The following is a 20,456-nucleotide window of genomic DNA, read 5'->3' as shown; positions in this document are numbered from 1 at the left end:
GTGCTCTAGAAGAGGCCTGCGGACTCTTCTAGAAGCAGGCAGTAGTGTTCTGTGTTCTGTGTTCTAGAAGCAGGCAGTAGTGGCGTGGCTGGGTGAGTTTCAGCTGCAGTTCTACACCACCCACTTCCTCACCGCGGGATATGATCTAGACACCATTAGCCGCATGACCCCCGAGGTAAGGTCATGACCCCTGACCCCCTCACGCCCCGCCCCTTGTCTGTCCAGGCTCCGCCCAGCTCAGCTCTCTCAAATCAGCTCCCCACTGACCTGGATGATGTCATCATGACCCTCCTCCTGTCTCTGTCACCTGACCCCCCGGTGTGAGTCCTGAGCCTCAACCAGTCACTCCTCATACTCCGTCTGCTTCATTTACATACCTTGTGTTCACACATGGCCGTGCGTTCCAGTCCGTGCTGTAAACGCTTCTCTGTGTTCGTCCTTCAGTGTGTTCGTAGTGCCAGTGTGTGTGTTTTCTGTGTATGTGTGTGTTTGCTGAAGTGGATACAGTGGTATGACGTAAACCCCCTCAGGGCAGGGGACACTCATCAGAGATTATCCAAAGCAAAAAAATTTTCTTGAAGGCACATCACACACAGCTCATGTACAAATGTCAAACGTGCACATAAAATTGTTTACATTTAAAAGACAAACACACCTACAGTAGCCGAGCTGAATTCCTGATGTGACTAAGTGTGCTTTGTGTTGAAGGACCTGACGGCAATCGGGGTCATGAAGCCTGGACATCGAAAGAAGTTAACATCAGAGATCAGCAAGCTGCCCTCCACGGACTGGCTGCCAGACCACAAGCCTGTAAGGCTCTCACGTGTACAACACAGAGCAGAAACAGGGGGAGATGTTGAGTTTTGGCAGCTGCACGCACACACGCATGAACACACACAGAAGAATGCAGAAGAACTCTTACAATTCTTACAATTCTTCAATATCTTATAATTTGCGCAGCTTTTTAACATTGTGCTCACGTTTGTGTGTCCTGTTTAAGGCCAATCTGGCAGACTGGCTGTCTCACCTGGGTCTGAGTCAGTACTACCAGGTTCTGGTGCAGAACGGGTATGAAAACATTGACTTCATCTCTGACATCAGCCTTGAGGATCTGCAGGAGATTGGCATCACTAAGCTCGGTAAGACACGACTACATTATTGAGGTGGGATAATAACAAAGCAAGAAGAGGCCTTGATTTTATTCACGTCATGTAAATGAAAAGTGTAATTTTCTTATGAATAAAAGATGTCAGTCATATGTAGACTGTCAGGATTAGACATCAGTCTATGCAAATGTTATTTTAAGAATCTTAATCCAGCTTGTTACCCAGCGTTGTGCAGGAATATGCTAAAAGAGCGCCGTCCACTGAACATGCTCATGTTTTCGTTGAACTGAACTGCAACTAATGAATCTGAACATGAGAGCTATTATGTCCTCAGACAGTTAACAACGCTCATCTTGTCAACTGATTTAAAAAAGTGTGATGCAGACTTGCAGCAGAGTGAGTGTGCAAATCTGAACAGATGTGTTGACGTGATATAAAAACTTTATTTGATCATGAACTGCATGACCTGGGCTACACTGCAGACTGGAGTCTCTGTTAACAGGCAGATCTGCTTGTCTCCTCTGTCTCGTCTCCTTCTTCATTTCCTTGCAGCTGGTCTCGCACACATGATCTCCTCCAGGTTTAAGCCTGGCTGAGACAATTATCGATATGCTTTTTGAAAAGTTATATTGTTTCATCACAAAAGCAAATGTTCAGAGGCCTGCAGCCCTGGGATTGGGAACGATAATGTCTTGACTCAGACATAAACAGAACAAATCTCTGCATGACATGAACAGTGCAAAAAAAGAAAGACTGTGGCGCAAAAACCATTTAGACTATAGACAGGTCAGTAAGACAAAGACAATGTAACTGTAAACAAGATTGTTTACTAGTCCTTAAGTGGCCGGGTCATTGGCAGTTTTCCAGGAAATTTATGTGTTCATTAAAACTGCTCTCTTCAAGACTGTAAATACTGTTTTTATTGTCTTTCCTCCTCACCCCTGCCTCCCCTCAGGCCATCAGAAGAAACTGATGTTGGGAGTAAGGAGACTGAAGGAGCTCCAGAGAGGAGGAAGCAGCTCTGAGCCTCCTCAGAGCCCCTCCACACCTCCAGCCAGCCCGGGTGGTGGCAGCACCGGCTCAGAGCCCCGCAGGGAGGTGAAGAAGCAGAGGGACGGCGCCCCCAGCCCGCTGGCCAAACCTCGCCCAGGTCTAACACCTTCACAGACCCCTCCCCTCACACCGACACAAACCCCACCACAAACCCCCCCACACGCTACACGCACCCAGCAGGCCTCCCCCAGGGCTCGGCCGCGTCCCTCCACCCAGATGGCGGCTGATTCGTCGGTACCGCTGCTCCGCCTGCCCAGTGAGGAGGAAGAGCGACGGAGAACTCACAGTCTGATTGGCTCAGAGTCAGACTCTCGATACGCCACTGTGTGCCGCAGCAGCTCCGCACGTACTGCCGCCTCTAATGATGTCACTGTTAACCGCAGCCAATCATCCGTCACCCTCCGGCCCCGGCGGAAAGGTCGGCCCCCGACGCCACCTAAACGGTCCTGTTCTTCCATTACTGGGGGCGACGGGGAGGGAGAGGGACAGGGGGAGGGGCTACTGGGGCTGCCAACCTATCGAGAGCGGCGAGCCAGCGACTGTGGCAGCCTGGGATCAGCTCGAAGATCTCAGGACTCAGCAGGCCTGGAGAGATCAGAGGGGGCTTCTGGGAGTGTTCGCAGCCTCGCCGCAATGCTGGAGACATCCATCGTGGGTGGCGCCAAAACCCTGCCAAGGAATCTGGGAGGCAGCGCCAACTACCTACAGGTATGTGTGTTTGGTTTGGACTTGACATTTTTCAAAGTTTATAGACCCTTTTAGTGCTGATGTCATGATTACATCACAGAATGTTAGCTGGAGGCAAAACAAAGAAAAATCTGTAGACAAACACAGCTAGCAGGCCAGATAAACAAGCTAAAATGTCAACTTGCTGTGTTGTTGGGTGTCAGAATCTAAGCAGTCATGGTTCAAAATTGAAGTTTCATCACATACCAGCTGCCACTGACAGTCAAAAAAAGAGGTTAAACATGATAGGACAAAAGCTGGGAGATGTGTGTGAGCAAAGAAACTAAACCAAAATTAACTCAAAATGTCAAGAAAGGAAAAATTCTGAAAACTGTTTTCCTGAGTAATCAGAAAAATCCAAATATTGCCTTCTGAATTCAAGTTTCTCTCTTTTACTGAACTAAGATGAGCTTTGATTAACTTGTTAACGCTTAATTTAAGGGAGCAGTTCACCCCAAAATCAAAAATACCTATCTTTCCCCTGGCCTGGTTATTTATCTATCTTGATTTTCTTAGTGTGAGTTGCATGTGAGTTTTGGATATATCGGCCGTAGAGATGTCTGCCTTCTCTCCAATATAGTGGAACTAGATGGCACCAGTCCTTTGATGCTCAATACTTCTGAAAAATTCAACACAAGTGTCTCTTTCCAAAATGTGAGCTTGTATTGTATTGTATTGTATTGTATTGAGAGCTTGAATTTTCTTGTTAAAAAACATCCCAACAAAACTTGCTAGCTAGTGTTAGCTTACATGGCTAGGGAATCGTTTTGCCCCCACCTAAGCTCCGCCCACAAATAAACATCATAATGTTTACCAACAGAAAAAGGGTCTGTTAGAAATATTTATGTGTAACAGTCATGTGATCTCCAGGTGAGTCCGCCTACACTCCGTCGCCAGGCAGGAGCCGGAGGTCTTGGATCTGAGGATGATGATGTCTTAAGTCGGCGCAGGACCATCAGTGGACTAGAAGGCCTCCCTGGTGATCACACTGACCTGTTACCTCGGCAACCAGCCCAACAACGTCCAGAGCCCCGGCCCCGCTCCACCGTCGTCTCCTCCTCGACATCGGAAATCACAGACGGCACAGCGACGCTCCGACGGAAGCCGCGTCCTCTGGCAACAGACTCAGAAGCACCCGCATCCGTGGCTACTACTGTTGTTACCATGACAACCGGCACCGACACCATACGCAGGAGACCGCGCACGTCCGACCACACGGAAGGCGTCACTCAAAGCAATAACCAATCAGACTCTCCCAGAAGTCAAACAGAGAGTAGCCGGAAAAATGGAGGCGAGCCGCAGCAGAACGGCGGCGTGGTCCTGAGGCGGAGGCCGGTGTCCGAGGTCTCTGACAGGACGGAGACCAACAGAGAGAGTTGTGAGTGGATGGAGGCGAGGAAGTCCCTGAAGCCGCCGGTGTCACCCAAACCATCCACGGTCACCCTGAGGAAGGCACAAGCTGACCCCCCGACCCCGACTCGCAGGGTCCCCATCCCCGGGCCGGATAGTGCTGAGCCGGCACAGAGCCCCGGTGAGATACACACACACGCACAAACACACACACAAAAGTGAAGATATGGTATTTGCTCTAGTCCTACATACAACATATAAAGGTGTTAAAAATTTAATTATGAACTTATGTTGCTTTTACAAAGTTCAATTTAACCTCAGTCTTGCTTTTAAATGTGTTTGGGGGCAAAATATGCCTCAATCACACTCTAAAAACAACAAAACTAAACGAACGCTGAACTTTTTTGCCAGTATGGACATGAAATAGATCTTAATGATGGGTCAGTGGTATAAAAGAAAAGTGACATCATTCTCTCTGCCTCTCTCTGACCAGAACCGAAGCGTGTCCCTCCTCCTGTTTCCCCGAAACCCCGCGGGCCTCCAACAGCACCGAAACCAGGCAAAGCAATAGTAGCTTCAGCTACCATGAGCACGAGTCCTGCTGCTACCAGCCCCGCTGCAGCCAGCCCGACCCCAGCCCCCAAACCCTCCTCTCCGCTCTCTGCCTCCGCCCCTCTGCCAGCTCCCGACACCCCCTCTGCTCCCTCCCTCTCTCCGGGACTCCCTCTTACTTCCCCCTCTCCAGCCCAGAGTCCCTCCACCCCATCGCCACACCCTGTCAAACCTCCCCGCTCCTCCATCGCCGGTCTCTCCATCGACCTGATGGGAGGACGTGAGGTGGAGGAGGAAGAGGAGAGGAGGAGGGAGGAAGAGGAGAGGAGGAAAGAGAAGGAGCACAAGAGGCACAAGGAGCAGGAGGAAGAGGAGGAGAGGAAGAGAGAAGAGAATCTGAGAGAGGTGGAGGGTCAAGCAGAGGAAGTGAAGCAGGAGGAAGAGGAGGAGGTGCAGCATCGTTTGGAGGAGACCAGCGCCTCCTTGGCTGCAGCTGTGCAGGCTGTAGAACACAAAATTAAAGAGGAGGACGCACAAAATGAGTGAGTGTTTACCAAGTTGCTCTTCAGTTTTTAGCACACAATGTACCATTTAAATCCAACAATACAACAGCCTCTCTGGACGAGTTGCTGGCATCCAAGTTGACGATGAAAGAATCAGAGCATAAATTAGCTTTTCATCACACAATGGAGAACTTCAGAGTGGGAGGACTCGTTTCAGGCGTCAAGTAAAAGTTCTGTTCATCGTTTGCGTAGACAATGGGCCTCATGCAAGAACATTTTCATATTCATAACTTAACTTTCTTGTACTTTTTTTTCATACAGTGGGCTCATATGAGTGAGCCACATCAGATTCAGTTAACGCTCCTAACTTCACATAACTGTAAATGACAAACATGATGAATGCCACATGTGCATATTTGAGTGCACATTCATGAGGATTATAAATTAGCATAATTTTGCCCCAGTAATACCGTATGAGGCTGCATGTCCTGCCCCATATTTCAGGAAATATTCATTCATGAAAATGGCATCAAAGAGTAAAAAAAAGAAGTTCCTTTCTTTTACTGAGATTGAAGTCCTTCTTTGCATGAAGGAAAGTCTATAATTTTAACAGTGTCAGCAGTAGAATTACCAAAGACTGGGAAAAAATATCGAGTACTGCTAACGCCGTGTCCCCCGAGGGTTGTACTGTCACTGAAATAAAGATGAAATGGTTCTATATGAAAATGGCTTTAAAGAAAAAAACCTCTCACCACAGTGAGGCCTTTGATGACTGTGATGGGAGGAGGTTGTCAAAGGGAAGTCTCCCTCACAGAGATGGACAGAGATGTGTAATAGGTGTTGTTAGACCGTCAGAGGATGTTATCCTGGACAGTGACTTGCATAAACCTGCACATGAAGATACAGCCATCGGCCAAAACTTCTGACAGCAGGTCTAATATCCATTAATGATAATATTGTTAAGCTATATTAATTATTTTTTATATATCGATTTTTCAAACTCAAAATTGCCTCAGAGTTAAGAAATGTGCAATGCAATAGTGAAAGACTGAGGTTTAGATAACAGCAGACTAATTGGACACGACTCTTATGCAGGACCGTGGCAGTGGGGGAGCGAGGCCCTGCCCACATGCACACACTTGAATCAAGGACACACACATATTCTAGTTCTACTGCATTACTGCACACCTAGTCTCGGCGCAATACATTTTTGTTCAGATGTAATATGAGCAATGTTGCAGCAGCACAGCTTGTGATTTCTTCCTCTACAGATGAGTATGTTATTGACTTTCTTAAGTCAGTCTTGTATCTATATAGTTGGAAGACAGTTTACTAACTTGTAACTCCCAACAGCTCCCTCTTTTCCTAACGAGGATACTTCCACGAATTGGCTGCTGTGGATCATATAAAACTTGTTTCTTCCTCAGCCTTGTTAATTAGTCTCTCTGCCTTCCTGTTAATGGCTTTCATGAAGGGAAACAGAGACTTCAAGGACGTCAGCATCAATGTGGACCAGATAAGATATGTAGGTGGTGAAGAAAGTGCGTGAAACTTTGCTAAAATAGAGCCAGAGTGGCTGTTTTTTTTTTTTTCAAACAAGCGACATGTTGCTCATCCTGTTTGCTGACACGCTGAATTGGTTGCGACATACCAAAAAATACCAGAAAATTGGGTAATTTAGAAAGTTCTCATAAATCACTTGTATAGACCACATAAGAAAGAATCTGTTTGTATGAGTGATTCTCGCATGAAGCCCAGTGTTTAGTGACTGTCAGTTGAAGCAATGAAATTTTAAAGAAATACAACACCTATAAAATTAATTAACTCATTGTATCTGGAATCTGTGCATTTTCCTGCACATTTGCATACTACTACTCAAGTGTGTATAAAATTAATTTGATTGTTTTACCTTACAGTTGTGACATACATTATCTACATTTTACATTTTGACATATATTTCTATTTCCTTTATATTTTTCTCTGTCGTTTGTCCTTTGAAACCCTTGAATCATTGAAAGCAGAAATGTAAAACAGATTTTTTTGGTTTGAGGAAAGTCCCGTACTGTAACTATTTCTTCTTGGAGTCGTACACAGATTTCTAATTATCATGGCCGGCTCTGGTGACTTTGGCAAGAGAGCTCTGCCAAAAACCCACATCTGGCAACAGATACGAGTCAGAAAAAGAGTGACTAAGTATATTCAAGTCAAGGCAAGCAAAACTTTATTTGTCTCCAGGAACAGTAATGACTCACAATGGTGTGCAATATCGTAAAACACACGGCAATTCAAAACTAGTTGATATCACGTTTTACTGTTAGAGTTTAGCAGAGAATTGACTGCAGGTCTGAAGAGCTGCTTTTATCTGATAGTTTTGAGTCAAGGTCTGAAACTTTCGGTTGCCGGGGGTTGGTGCTGTCAGACAGGATGGATTCTCCTTTCTTAAACATTTGTTTGCGATGTAAATCACACAGATGTTTCTCACTTATTGAGTATCCGTGATACTGCTACAGATGTGGATCACCTTTATTAATGCATTTTTCTGTTTAAGAAAACAGAGAAGCGTACCAACAGATGAATGAAAAAGTAAAAATCGGCTCAATAAAAGATCTGAAAGTCATCAGAGACTTGTCAAACACGAACTTCCTCAAACAAAAAAGGGGCTGCTGGTTTTTTTTACACAGCGCATTGGCGTTACGATCAAAGCTCAGCATTTTCTAAAATGTTGAACTATTCCTTCAAGGAGGGAAGTCAATTACAAATTCGGAGAGACATTAAATCAGTGTGTTTAAAGGCAGCTGATGCCAAAGTTTACACTTTGCAGAAACCCGATAAAACATTCAGTCACTTTCATTCACTTTCAAATTCTGGGTCAGTAGTGCAGCGTGCAGTGCTTTATCCCCATTTGCGACATTAAACGGTTCTAAAATTTGCCACAGCTCTAATGTGTGCCTCTGGCTGGCATCTGTGCCATAGCAACGGTTGCTAAGGCTAATGTGTACTGTAGTATTTAGAGCCTGACATCAAAACAAACAAGACAGAAACAAGGTTGGAGTATTTATAACGGATTGCTCTGGCATAAACTTGAAGTTGTGGCACTTAAGGTTTCACTTCTGGTTGACTGGGCAAAACCCTCGGTTACTATGGTAACGGCAAGTGCATTTTAATACTACAGCAAACAGAGGAGCAACTGGTATCTATTTACAGTGCAACCAACCAATACATTGCATTTCCTGTGCAGCAGTGGCACTTGTTATGTTTGTTTTAGTAGTGATTTAATCCAGCTCAGACTTGATGTGAGGAGAGTGAACAGTGAGGCTGTTATAAATCAGATCACGTCATATACTGTCATTATAGTGAACTGTGACACTACCTATAAAAACTACTATCTATAGAGAGAATATCTGTATTTAAATACATTTAATGGTGTTTGCAGAACCAAATATGGACCATAAAGAGTGTCAAAAACGGTGTTTGTTTTTAATGAAGATTTCACAGAGAATGATAACCTTAAAGCAGCTATAATAACAATATATCAAATGACTATGTGAAAACAATGTGACGATGTGAAAGGGTTCACTCATAGCAATGAACCGTCACCTGAATTATCACCTGAATCTGCAGCTCCACTCAGCTTCATGGCGCTTTATAGCGAGTTTCAGCTCATTCTCACTTTTCTATTTTGGTTCACTCTCACTGTGGTTCATGCAAGCAGGCAGCTGTTTTCAGCAACAAAGCTCCAAAAGCCACTTAATGGCTGGCTGGTGCACAGAGCGGAATATTTAGCAGCTAAAGAGCCAGATATTTCCCTCTGGAGTTGGTACAGCTGCCCCCCAAAACATCAGATTTTGCAGATTTAAAGTAGTTAAGTTATCCAGGAGATTCGTGTGTAACTATTAGTCTGTTTACACCTGATGTGTCCTGGGTGATCAGGTCAAGAGGACAGTTCACACCTGGCTTTAAATATGTGTGACCACTTGTGATCAGATGTCATTTCCCTCCTACATATACAAATAAACACACAGCTACATCATAGGGCTGGGAGATACAGTTTATAAGTAATATGTCAGTATTTTTAGATAAGTTAAGATAAGCTTTATCGATCCCACACCAGGTAAATTCACATTACCATATATGATATACATCCTGATATACATATTTTCTCTAAAATAACATACTGTAAATTCTCAAATAGTGGAAACATAGGATGATCTGGGCGATTTTTGATGAATAATCATCAGTAATGTGGATATAAAGACTAAGTGTGTAAAGGCAAATAGTAGAACAGCTGGAACAGTCTGGTTAGTTCAGAAAATTACATCACTTTACTTTAATGCAGACAACATTTATATCATATCACGGTATAACGATATCCTTCATTTCTATCAACATCTGTAGCAGCCAACACACTGAGACAAACAGACAAAATGTTTTTAACACAAATAAAGAAATAACTTCATGTATAACATTTGCCAAAGTGGACCAAATAGGAATGTTTCATAGACACGTTTCACAAAGTTTAGAAAGATTCTCTTCACTCAACAACTCATAAACTGGCAGTTTTTCAAGTCCAGGCACTTTCTCCATGGGTGGCCAAGAAGTGGCCGACGCCCAGACAGACATCAAGCAGGTTTAGTATCGGGTCATGTGGAGACGGCTCGAGGAACCGTGCAGCAGCCACAGACAATGAGAGCAGACGCAGCACACAGGCTGAGAGCTGCAGACGGGCGGTCTGGGTGAGGAGAGGAGTTGAGAGGGAGGGAGGAGGTTAATTCCACAAACCGATCATAAAAAAAAAAATCCATGTCAGTTGTTATGTGGGTGTAACAAAACCTTTCTTCTCCCGCTGCTGCAGCTGCTCTCTGAGTCTGAGCCAACTCAACAGCGTTTTATCACTCCTTTAGCACAGACACTGATGAAACCTGGCACAAATCAACATTAGTTTAAGTGTGTGCTATATTTAGAACATTTTCCCCGCTTTACTTTGCTGTTAGTCAGCCTTTACCAACAGCGAGCCGAAGCCACGGTCTGTGCTCTCTTCACAGCCACAAAACTCCAATGAAAAGAAAAACATTTTCCCCCACAGGGCACTGGAGCTGCTGGTTTGCCGCTGCCTCAGTCTGCAAAAAGGAAAGTTAGTTCAGACCCAAAGAAACGTGTTAAAACACCAAAGACACGCCGAAGTCAAACAACAACACAAGTCTGGTGGTTGTAAAGAGAGCAGAGACGGTGACTTAACTGTTTTTAAGTAGAGTTTTCAGATATCTTTATTTTACTTGAGTTTTTTTTTCTGACAACTTTTTACTTTTACTCCCTACATTTTAACACAAATATCTCAAATATTCCATTTTCAAAACAGACTTGTTACTTTAGTTTTAATGCATTTGATGTGAATTATTAAGACAAAAGACATTAAAAAAAGATGCAATAAGGCGTAAAAGACAAAACAAGACAAAAAAGATGTAACAAAATGAAAAACAACATAAAAAATAAAATAAAAGATATAACAAGACAAAAACAATGTAAGACGTAACAAGATGAAATATTACGTAACAAATGTAACAAGACAAGAAAGAGGTAAGTAGATGAAAAAGTGTGAAAGATGTGAGTAGATGAAAATCTATGAAAAAGATATAACAAGACAAAAAGATGTAATAAAATGAGAATGGCGTAACAAGACAAAAACAAAATGAAAGATGTAACGAGCCAAAAAATTCATAACAAGACATAAAAGATGCAACAGGACAAAAACATCATACTTTGAGTACATTTCAGAGCTTGTACTTTTTCACTTTTATTTGAGTAAAAAAGTTGAATCAATACTTCTACTTTTACCAGTCTTTTTTTTTTTTTACACAAGCATCTGTAATTCTTCTATAGAAAATAATAAATATACTGTTGCCTCCTCTGCTTAAAATAGTAATCAAGTATGTGGAAAAACACTTCTGAATCCAGTTCACACTCTCCACTTCACATCTCTAATCTACTTCTGTGACTGTGCTGCCTGATTATCAGCTAAACTCTTCCCCTGTTTTTTTTTTTCTGCTGTCCAACTCGCAGCTCTCTTTCCAGCAAAAAGACAACAGTCTCCATCTTGGACGACATCGGCAGCATGTTTGACGACTTGGCAGACCAACTGGATGCAATGCTGGACTGATCTCCTGCCAACGTCTCGTTTCCGACAGGCCCTTTCCTTCCCTCCCTTCCATCGTGTGTAGGTGTATGAAGAAAACTCCCAAGGCTCGACGCTGGCGCTCTAGGAGAGAGAGGGAGAAAGTGTCTGAGCGTGTGTGTGTGTGTGTGTGTGTGTGTGTGTGTTGAGTGTGTGTGTCCCTCCTGCGTGAGCGCTTCTCATGTAGCCTTGTACAGCATAAACCGAGGAGGGCGTCCTCTTCGTCTGGTGCGGTAGCTCTAGTACACCTCCTGATTGCGAGGAGGCCGCTCCCACACAACCTCTGACCTCTGCAGCCCAAGCGAGTCACCGCCGCCCAGCCTCAGACGGCTGCGTGCATCGAGAAGCACAATCATTTTTCCTCATCCTTTTATCTCTACAGACTCTGGCAGAGATCCTAACTCAGTCAGACAGGGAGACAGACAGATAAGCATATTGCTTGCAAAAAAAATAAGCACATAAACTGACTGACAGACAGGCAGATAGATAGCTAGATAGATAGACAGGACGCATACAAATGAGACACCGGAGAGGATTTTTAAAAGCACATGGAAAAGACAGGCCGCTTTCTGGCTCTGTCTCACTCCTGCGATGTCAAAAGGATGCATTTTTCCAGATGAATCGTAGCCTCTATTTCTCTCTTCTGTATGAGTGGAGGATTGTGGTTATAGCCGGACTTCCTGACCTGTGTGTTGTCTCTCTTCATGTCGTTGTTGTTGCTGTTGTTGTTATCGTTGCCGTTGTTGTCGTTTACGAGTGTGTGTAGTCCCTGCTGATGCTCATGTCAATGTCCTCCCACTCGTACAGTAGTTATTCTAATGATCAGAACGACGATATAGATGTGTGTCCATGAATTTTGAGACACAAACACACACACACACACACACATGCACAAAAATCCACATTACATTGGTTGTAACCTTGCTGGTGTTCTGCTTTGTTGGTGTTAAGCTCCATCTGTGGAGCTCTGCTTGGAAATGAATCAACACATATACATACAGTACACACATCTACATGCAAAGACACATATATACAAGCACACTCATGCGGTGTATCCCTTTGTCCTGCTGCAGTGAACAGTGTTTTTAAAAGATAATCCTATATTTCAATGCTTTATATAGTACATCCAGTATACATACATAGAGTTTATAATATACCTGGGTATTTGAGCTGTTAGAGCTCCCTCTAGTGTTGGTTAGTGAAACTGCCTCTAATCTGCCCACCTTCCTTCTTGTCTCCCCTCCTTTTTATCTCCCTCTGTGTCCGTTTTGTTAACTCTGCATCTCTCTGTGCCTTGGTAGTGTTCTTTCATATGTTCAGTATATATTTTGTCTTTTCTTTTTCTTTATTTCTCACTCTTTGAAGGGATAGTTCAGATTATTTAATGTGAGGTGGTGTGAGGTATTTAATCTGTAGTCAGTGTTTTACTGTCAGGAGATGGTGGTCAGCACATGCTCAGTTTGGAGAAGCAGATACATCCACCACCACACACTTCTAGAGCGTCATAAATGACTGAAGAAAGAGATTATGTTTCTGAGTCTATACATCGTTTTTTTTAAGGGAAAATGTTGCATATTATGCCTTTAAAAAAAGGTCAACCTAAAACAAATAAATATCAGTTTAAAGAAATGTTATAATTAGAAGATTTTCACCACTTTACTTGGCTGTCAGACAGCCTTTTCCAACGGCACAGCACTGTTATATAAGCTAAAAATCACTCTCTCCAAACCAACCAAACTCCATAGACAAAATCGGTAATTTTACTTTACAGAATACAGGAGTTGATCTGTTAGTTAGTTGTGTCGTTGTGTGACTTCAGTGAGTTCAAACAAACCTTTTAAAACAGCAAAGTCACACATTAAACACAAACAAACTAACAGACTGAGGCAGCAGGAGATCAGCAACTCATGTGATCTCTGAGGTAAAATGACTGATTTCACCTATGGAGTTTGGTTGGTTTGTGCATTTTCTTTAACTGATAGCTGAAACCACAAACAATCATCTAATTGATTATTCATTAATAATTGATAAGAGACTAAATGCAGGTGTTTTTTTTCCTCATTTTCATTTTTTTCTCACTTTAAGTTTAAAAGTTCCCTTATTCAACAAATGTCTCTGCCAGAACAAACTATGTCAAAAGAGACTACCATTTCTAGACTGTTGATTTATTATTGATTAATACATTTTTAAACTGTTTAAGGGCGAGTACTCGATTAATGATTAATCATTAACATCCCTAGTTTGGAGAGAGCAAATGTGGTGTATATAATGGTGGTTTCCCGTTAGAAAAGGCCGTCTGGCAGTGAAAATATTCCAAATATAGCAGTGAAACTGATATTGATTTTTTAAGTGGACCTTTTAGGTGGCTAAAACACCTTTTCCTGCTGATCCTATCCACAGCAGTACGTGCCGACCGCCATCTACTGTAGCTAACACTCTGACTATGGATAAGTACCTCATACAACCCCACATTAAATAATCCAAACTAACCCTTTAAGTTTTTTTTTTCCTGGTTCCTTACAAACCCTCGCTCCTTGTGTGTGTGTGATGTCAAAAGTAGCTTCTAGGTTGAGTTGTGAGTCCTATATGATCCCTAAAATCAATCGCCCTGTCTGCAGTCCTCCTGTAACCATTGAGAAGCCTCGTACGAGCCCATTCAAGCCCCTCCCCCTCCTCTAAGCTGTAATAAATTGGCTCCGCTCCTCCTCGGCTCCCCCAGTTTTCAGTGGTCCCCCATGTAGGCCAGACAGTGGATCAACCACCAGTGTTCATCCCAATGAAGAGTCCACTTGTATTTTTATGCTCTTTGAAAAACAAAGATATATTTCAGAGACAGATGGTTCTATGTGAATAATAATAATAATGATGATAATAATAATAATGATGATGACGATAATAATTATAGACAATGAACTGAGGTGAGCTGATTGAGCCTGTACATTTATGGTTGAGTTCTGGATGTGTTGTGACGGCTGTTGTGCCATGGTTGGGTTTAGGTTGTGTTTCTGCTGTGACGATGCATTCCTGTACAGCTGTGATCAGAATAAATGTATAAATTAAACCTTACACGACTCTTTATGTGTGGTTCTTTTATATCTCATTCTCACACACAGTTTCTGCAGGTTTCAGCGAGTTAAATTTAAGACTTTTAAGTCCTTGTTTCATGTCCTGGCTGGCAAAAAAATAACAAAGGATATGAAGTGCTGAGTGGGTTGTTTTGAGGTCAGACTTAATTGATGCTCCCAATCTGAATATAAAACAAAACTGGGTGTTGCAGGCGTTCTGCTGGCGGCTTTTTGCGGCGACTTTATGTTCTTCTGACTTGCCATGACTCTAATGACTTTATACCCCAAATTCCTAATTTGAACGTTTTCTTGCACAAGTCGCAGCAGGCAGCAAATTAATTCTTTTCAACAGGCTTCAATCAAGCACTAAAAGAGCTGTTTTCAATCCAGATCTCACTGAACTTGCACTCACCAATATTAGATGAAAGTAATGTTAACAAAAACAATTAACTCAGTGATTCCCAAAGTGTGGGCTGCAGCCCACTGGTGGGCTGTGAAGCCTCTACATTTGGGCTTTTAGAGGTCATGAAAAATCAATAAAACACTTTCAAATTTCAATTTTATGACTCTAAAGTTGCATTTAAATTTGTGTGATTAATTTTAAAAAATAACCAGAACTAATAAAACAGAGCCACAGGGTTTAAATAATGTGTAATTGTTCATTTATCTGACCTAGATTAACAGGTGTTTTTTTTTTGTTTTGTTTTTTCTTTGATGAGAGGATTGTGACTCCACGTCAGCCCACATCATAACACAACACAACACAACACAGTAGCTGGTTGTGTTCTGATAAATTCTGAAGCTGCAGGGTTTGCATTTGTAATTGGTTTGATGCTGGTTTTGTTCAGTAGTCAGTTCACAGTCCTGTCCTGTCAAAATCATGTTCACGACATTTTGCTTGTTTCTGTCACTTTTTAAGGCCAAAAATTCTAAATATATTGTAATGACTGATGTTGGATGATAAGGTCTGGTCCAGTTTGAAACTTGAAACAGCCTTCATGTTTCCCATGTTGTTGCTACAAAGTTGAAATGTTGCATTCAGGGCCGTAGCTACCATTGCAGACAGCAGCACCATGCCATCTGCAATATTTCTTGAATTTGAGGAGTTAAATGACATGATGAATTAAATTAAATAAGTAAATAGATGATAAGTTGTTGAATACTTCTGGAGAATCCCTGACCACTGTTGTCCCTGTGTTTCCTGGATGGGGTGGAGCCTTGGAGTCATTATAAGCAAACAGCTCACCTGTGACAAACACTTTCTGAGAACAAAGAAGCTTCCTGGCTCCATGTGGACGCTTCATCCCTCCAACTGTTTGAACTGAATATATCATGTGTAAGTTTACTTTGGTTTAGAATGCATTTATAGTTGCTTTGGTAGTTTATTTGCAGGACTAATTAGGTTTCTGTAGTTATTTATTGATTCTTAGGTTTATTCCATGCAAATAACTATAGTCGGATGTGATGCAGAAACAAATAACTCCTCTCTCCGGTAAGCTGTTTATCACTACTCTGTTAATCAAAATTGAGACAGTTTTTATATCGGTAAAAATATCAAACCCACCCCGAGTCTTGTTTACTCTGTGATGTTAAGGCTCAAAGGCATTGTTTTCAGGATACTATGGAAGTTTTGAAAAACAAAATTCAGGCTACTAATGAGTTACCTTAGTTTTTTTTTAACGGAAGTTGCACATTTGGGTTCAAAATTTCAATTATCTTTAAAAGTGAGTTTTGCCACATTTCACGTTTTGTAAAAGTACCGAAAAAATGCAGTGTTTCAGTTCACTTTATGGGCAAATTTGGTACCCTTTTCTGTACTGTTTGGTTAAAAATATCTTGATTTTACCAACATAAAATTTACTAGTTACATTAGCATTAAAAACTACAATTCCCATGAGGCTTTAACCTAGCTTCTCGGTTGTGAGATTCATGGGAGATGTTGTTCCATGCTAACGGACTCGCCGTCTTTGTATCTTGTTTAAAGACTAGTTTTTCAGTATATCAGCTGAGACCAAATAAGCACATACTATGGATCAAAAACGATTATTCCACTTTATTGAAAGTCCGACGAACTAAGTTGGCTGGATGAAAAAACTAGTAGTCCTGTTCAGAGGGGAACCCCAAACCCGCGAAATATCTCGCGAGAGTGCACAAAGTGCACAAGAAAAAAGCGGCGCGGTCAAATGTCGCGAGTTTTCTTAATCTGGGGTTCCCTTCTAAACACGACCCGAAGTAGCCTGCTGTGTAGCTAGCTAACCAACTCGCCCAGAAAGAGGAGGGACTTGAGCTTTCACTTGGACGGAAGCCGTTTGCCTCAAGCTCCTGTGGTTCATTCAGTTCTTCGCTGGCAGCACGGACGGAAAAATGAACCGTCCTTATGTCTATCAGTGTTTTCTACAAAATTCACCTGATGGCAACAAAGATGATCCCAGTCGGTCAGTTCGGCTGAAAGAAGGCTGATTCACCAGAGAGGCCAAAAAAAGTGAGTATTATGTTGTGATACTGTAATACAACTTTAACCGTGTTGGTCTGTACTGCAACACGTGGCTGTTCCGAGAGGGCCGGAGCGACCACACTGTTCTCCACAACCACGTGGTGTTTTCACCTACAACACAGCAAAATGTGACTTGAAATGGTAGTGAAGTATTTAAATAAGTAGTCTACCTTATTTTAATTTATTCAACAAGCCTTTGCATTAACGTTTTCGGCCCCAAGTTACTATAATTCTCATTTGCATAAAAATGTGGTGTTGAAGAATGACCACATTATTTTATTCACCATTGTTTTACCTGACAGTGCTGTGAGTAGCAATAATCTTTGCTCAAATCCTGTCTTACAGCCACAGTTATAGGTCTGAACATGGACGCTTATTCTTGACCTTTGAGTATGAGGAACAGCTGAAATGTCCATGTCCATTGTACTTAAATGTTTTTTCAGCCGACACTATAATTGCCTGTGTCTCATGGCTATCAATAGGATAACTGATAAATTGACAGTTTTTGAATTTTAAAAAGTTGGCATAACCTTTGACCCACATGAGAACAAACATGAAGGACCTCTTCATAAGTTAATTTTTCTAGTAAGGTACCTCAAGAAATACCTAACATACTTGGGCTTCTATAGGATGCTTAAGAATTTAAACTAAATGCTTTGACATAATCTCTATGAATTTCCCATTGTTAATTTATTTCCCTGGATATTTATTATACAGCCCTACTAAGAGCCAAGTTATTATATGGGAATTATTGATAAAATGTCAACTGGTGTGGGTAGAATTTTTATTTCATGAACTTTGCTTTTTCTCTTTCCAGCAACTCACATGGAGGCTTACAGGAGTCAGCGCCTCGACTGCAGAGATGAAGAAACTGAAAATGGCTTGCCTTGAAAACTAATCGTGATGGATAAGAGCAAATGTGAGTTAATCTGCATCCTAAACTGCAGTCTGAATAAATAAAATATAAAATGGTTTGCCTAGATGTGTGTGTTGAGCATCTTGGTTAATTTTAGTTCCCTTAGGCCTGGATTTATCAAAAAGGCGGAGATGGAAACAAAGTTAAACCCAGCTCCTAATTTTACCTCATCTGAGGCTGTGTTGTTTAAATTTTAAAGCATATGAGGAGCAGTTTGTCCATGATTAAATCTGTTATGTTTCTGTTTTCCTCAGGTGTGGATGAGAATGTGGAGACAGAGATGGATGGTGCCGAGTTTCAGCAGACTGAAGACTCTGGAGCTGCCTGAATTCAATCTCTCAAGGATGAGCCCTGAGATTACAGTTGAATGCCTCGCCAGGTGTGAGAGCCGGTGAGTTCATACTCGGACACGAGAGACACTTCCAGCCTGTGATGACAAACTAAAATACACTTTTCTGACACCTACTATGAGAGCTGACCTGCAGCTCCTGATTCTAACTTTATTCTGAGGCTCACGTGTTGATGCGGTCTCCACCTCTAAGTCGTCACTTTTCCCTCATCTGTTCATGTTCTTTTTCAGGTATGAACGGGAGGTCTGAAGATCCAAAGCTCTGAGATTTAAGGTCTTATTGACGAGGACCACGCTGTGTTTGAGAGCTGGTGAGTTCATGCAGTATGTTGGCATCTGAATCACTTTCAGCCTGTGAGGACAAACTAAAATAAACTTTTCTGACACCTACTATGAGAGCTGACCTGCAGCTCCTGATTCTAACTTTATTCTGAGGCTCTTGTATCGATGCCATTCCCACCTTAAATTTATCACTTTCCACTACCTTTCTTTAACTGTCCACTTTCTTTTACAGGTACAAAATAAAGACTGAAAACTTCAGAGGTTGCTGGACAAAGATTCTAAGTCCTGACCTGGTGAGTCCATGGTGTATTTTAGCATTTTAATAACTTTTAGCCCGTGATGACAAACTAAAATACACTTTTCTGACACCTACTATGAGAGCTGAACTCAGCTCCTGATTCTAGCTTTTATCTGAGGCTCCCACAGTAAACAAATGTACACAAAGTTTCTTTATATGAATTAAAAACAAGCTTCTCTTTCACAGGTTGATTCATGATTCAACAAATGGGGAAAATGCTTCATGATGATGTTGATCTAGTTTATTTTAAGGTAAGTGCATATATATGTGTGTGTGTGTGTGTGTGTGTGTGTGTGTGTGTGTGTGTGTGTGTGTGTGTGTGTGTGTGTGGTACAGCCAGTGACGATTAATAAAATATTTTCTGACACCTCGTATGAGAGCTGCTTGCTCCTGATTCTAATTTTTATCTGAGGCTATAAAGGATCGTATTTCTCTTGGTCTATCACACAGATTGCTGTTGTCTGATCGTCTTTTGTCTCTTCCAGGTTCTCCAACGTCTTTATTCAAATGTCACCGGTCAGAAAACTGCTGCCCTCGAGCCAACAGAACAAACCTGCATGAAGAAACTCCGTTTTGTAATGGATAACGGAGCTACTGAATCAAACTCGTATTTGTTGAATAAACAGAAACTGAGTTAAATCTTTTCTCTTCTGATTCGTGTGTTAGAAAACTTTGGTACCTTTTCATGTAGTATTTTGGTGAACTTTGGCCGATTAGTATTACAGGACAAACCATAATGTGACTGATAAAGGTATGAAGTTTGCTTGCCATAAAAAATACAAAGGTGATAATTTTAAGGTCCAGTTCACTGTAGACCGGTTTGTCGTAAGTTAATTTTATACATTTTTATATGAACTTACCAGAGACTTTCAATTAATGCATCAATAACATGTACTCTGAAATGGGCCATTCTGAATAATGAGAACTTTAATTTCTTTGTACTTTTTTGTAGCTTTGTACTTAGTATATTTTGATCGTAATACTTATGTACTTTGAGCAACAATTATGAATGCAGGACTTTTATAGATAACAGTATTTCAGCTCTGTGGTTTTGCCACTTCAGAGTATGAAGTCCATGACTAATATTGCATCTGCTTTGGTACTGAGCTGTAAAGATTAAAGCAGACCCCCCCCCCCTCCCTCCACTGTAGTGCAGAAAAAAAATACTTAAGTAATTTACAGGTGAAAAATGTGTGTAAAATGTGCACTGAATTATGACTATTTCACATAAGACTACAGATACCAAATGTGTTTCCTAGAAAGTCATAATCCGCCCTACTCTGCCTCTGACTGACCCTGATTTTTTAAATTTGTCAATCAGTCCTCATGCATAAATCTTTACCATCCCAACCATAAACATAAATGTGTAGACGCCACTTTGGCCTTTGGATCAGACAATAAGGCAACAACCATATCACGCAGGACAAGACTGACCTCGGAACAAATACATATAAATGGAGGAGGTGCATTTTTTTTTCTGTATAAAAAGCACTAAAACATTCATTTTTCAATTAATCATAGACCTTTGACTAAAACACAACTGACTGAAATCTGTTTATATAAATGTTACAGTGCTGTTTATCCAGAATAAAA

General features: G+C 41.7%; 1 protein-coding gene, 1 long non-coding RNA gene and 4 other non-coding genes across 8 annotated transcripts in view; all 6 read left to right on the top strand.

The window, feature by feature from the left end:
• Nucleotides 1–12,793, top strand: part of LOC146329712 (uncharacterized) — a 60,446-nt gene extending 47,653 nt beyond the window's left edge. For 2 of the 3 annotated variants that reach the window (XM_084714979.1, XM_084714981.1), the window contains 7 exons: nt 68–175; nt 709–810; nt 1,001–1,139; nt 2,062–2,867; nt 3,756–4,416; nt 4,729–5,329; nt 11,348–12,793. In XM_084714979.1, coding sequence (XP_084571105.1) covers nt 68–175; nt 709–810; nt 1,001–1,139; nt 2,062–2,867; nt 3,756–4,416; nt 4,729–5,329; nt 11,348–11,444 — 2,514 coding nt within the window. In that variant the 3' untranslated portion in view covers nt 11,445–12,793. The remainder of the gene's footprint in view (nt 1–67; nt 176–708; nt 811–1,000; nt 1,140–2,061; nt 2,868–3,755; nt 4,417–4,728; nt 5,330–11,347) is intronic. The other variant, XM_084714980.1, reaches the window with a different exon arrangement.
• Nucleotides 12,794–16,677: 3,884 nt separating this feature from the next.
• Nucleotides 16,678–19,503, top strand: LOC146329707 (uncharacterized). The gene is made up of 7 exons (XR_014769104.1): nt 16,678–17,006; nt 17,836–17,937; nt 18,189–18,325; nt 18,515–18,594; nt 18,798–18,858; nt 19,050–19,114; nt 19,349–19,503. It is a non-coding gene; the product is annotated as an uncharacterized LOC146329707 (long non-coding RNA).
• LOC146329711 (small nucleolar RNA SNORD60) lies at nt 18,359–18,448 on the top strand. The gene has a single exon (XR_014769880.1). It is a non-coding gene; the product is annotated as a small nucleolar RNA SNORD60 (small nucleolar RNA).
• Nucleotides 18,633–18,722, top strand: LOC146329710 (small nucleolar RNA SNORD60). Its single transcript, XR_014769883.1, has one exon. It is a non-coding gene; the product is annotated as a small nucleolar RNA SNORD60 (small nucleolar RNA).
• On the top strand, nt 18,897–18,985 carry LOC146329709 (small nucleolar RNA SNORD60). The gene has a single exon (XR_014769882.1). It is a non-coding gene; the product is annotated as a small nucleolar RNA SNORD60 (small nucleolar RNA).
• LOC146329708 (small nucleolar RNA SNORD60) lies at nt 19,198–19,279 on the top strand. The gene has a single exon (XR_014769879.1). It is a non-coding gene; the product is annotated as a small nucleolar RNA SNORD60 (small nucleolar RNA).
• Nucleotides 19,504–20,456: the final 953 nt, after the last annotated feature.

This window comes from Lutjanus erythropterus, chromosome 3, assembly GCF_056507025.1.
Source record: "Lutjanus erythropterus isolate fLutEry1 chromosome 3, fLutEry1.hap2, whole genome shotgun sequence".
NCBI lineage: Eukaryota > Metazoa > Chordata > Actinopteri > Lutjaniformes > Lutjanidae > Lutjanus > Lutjanus erythropterus.
Note: the sequence above shows the minus strand (reverse complement) of the source record. Positions and strands in the feature narration are given on the sequence as shown.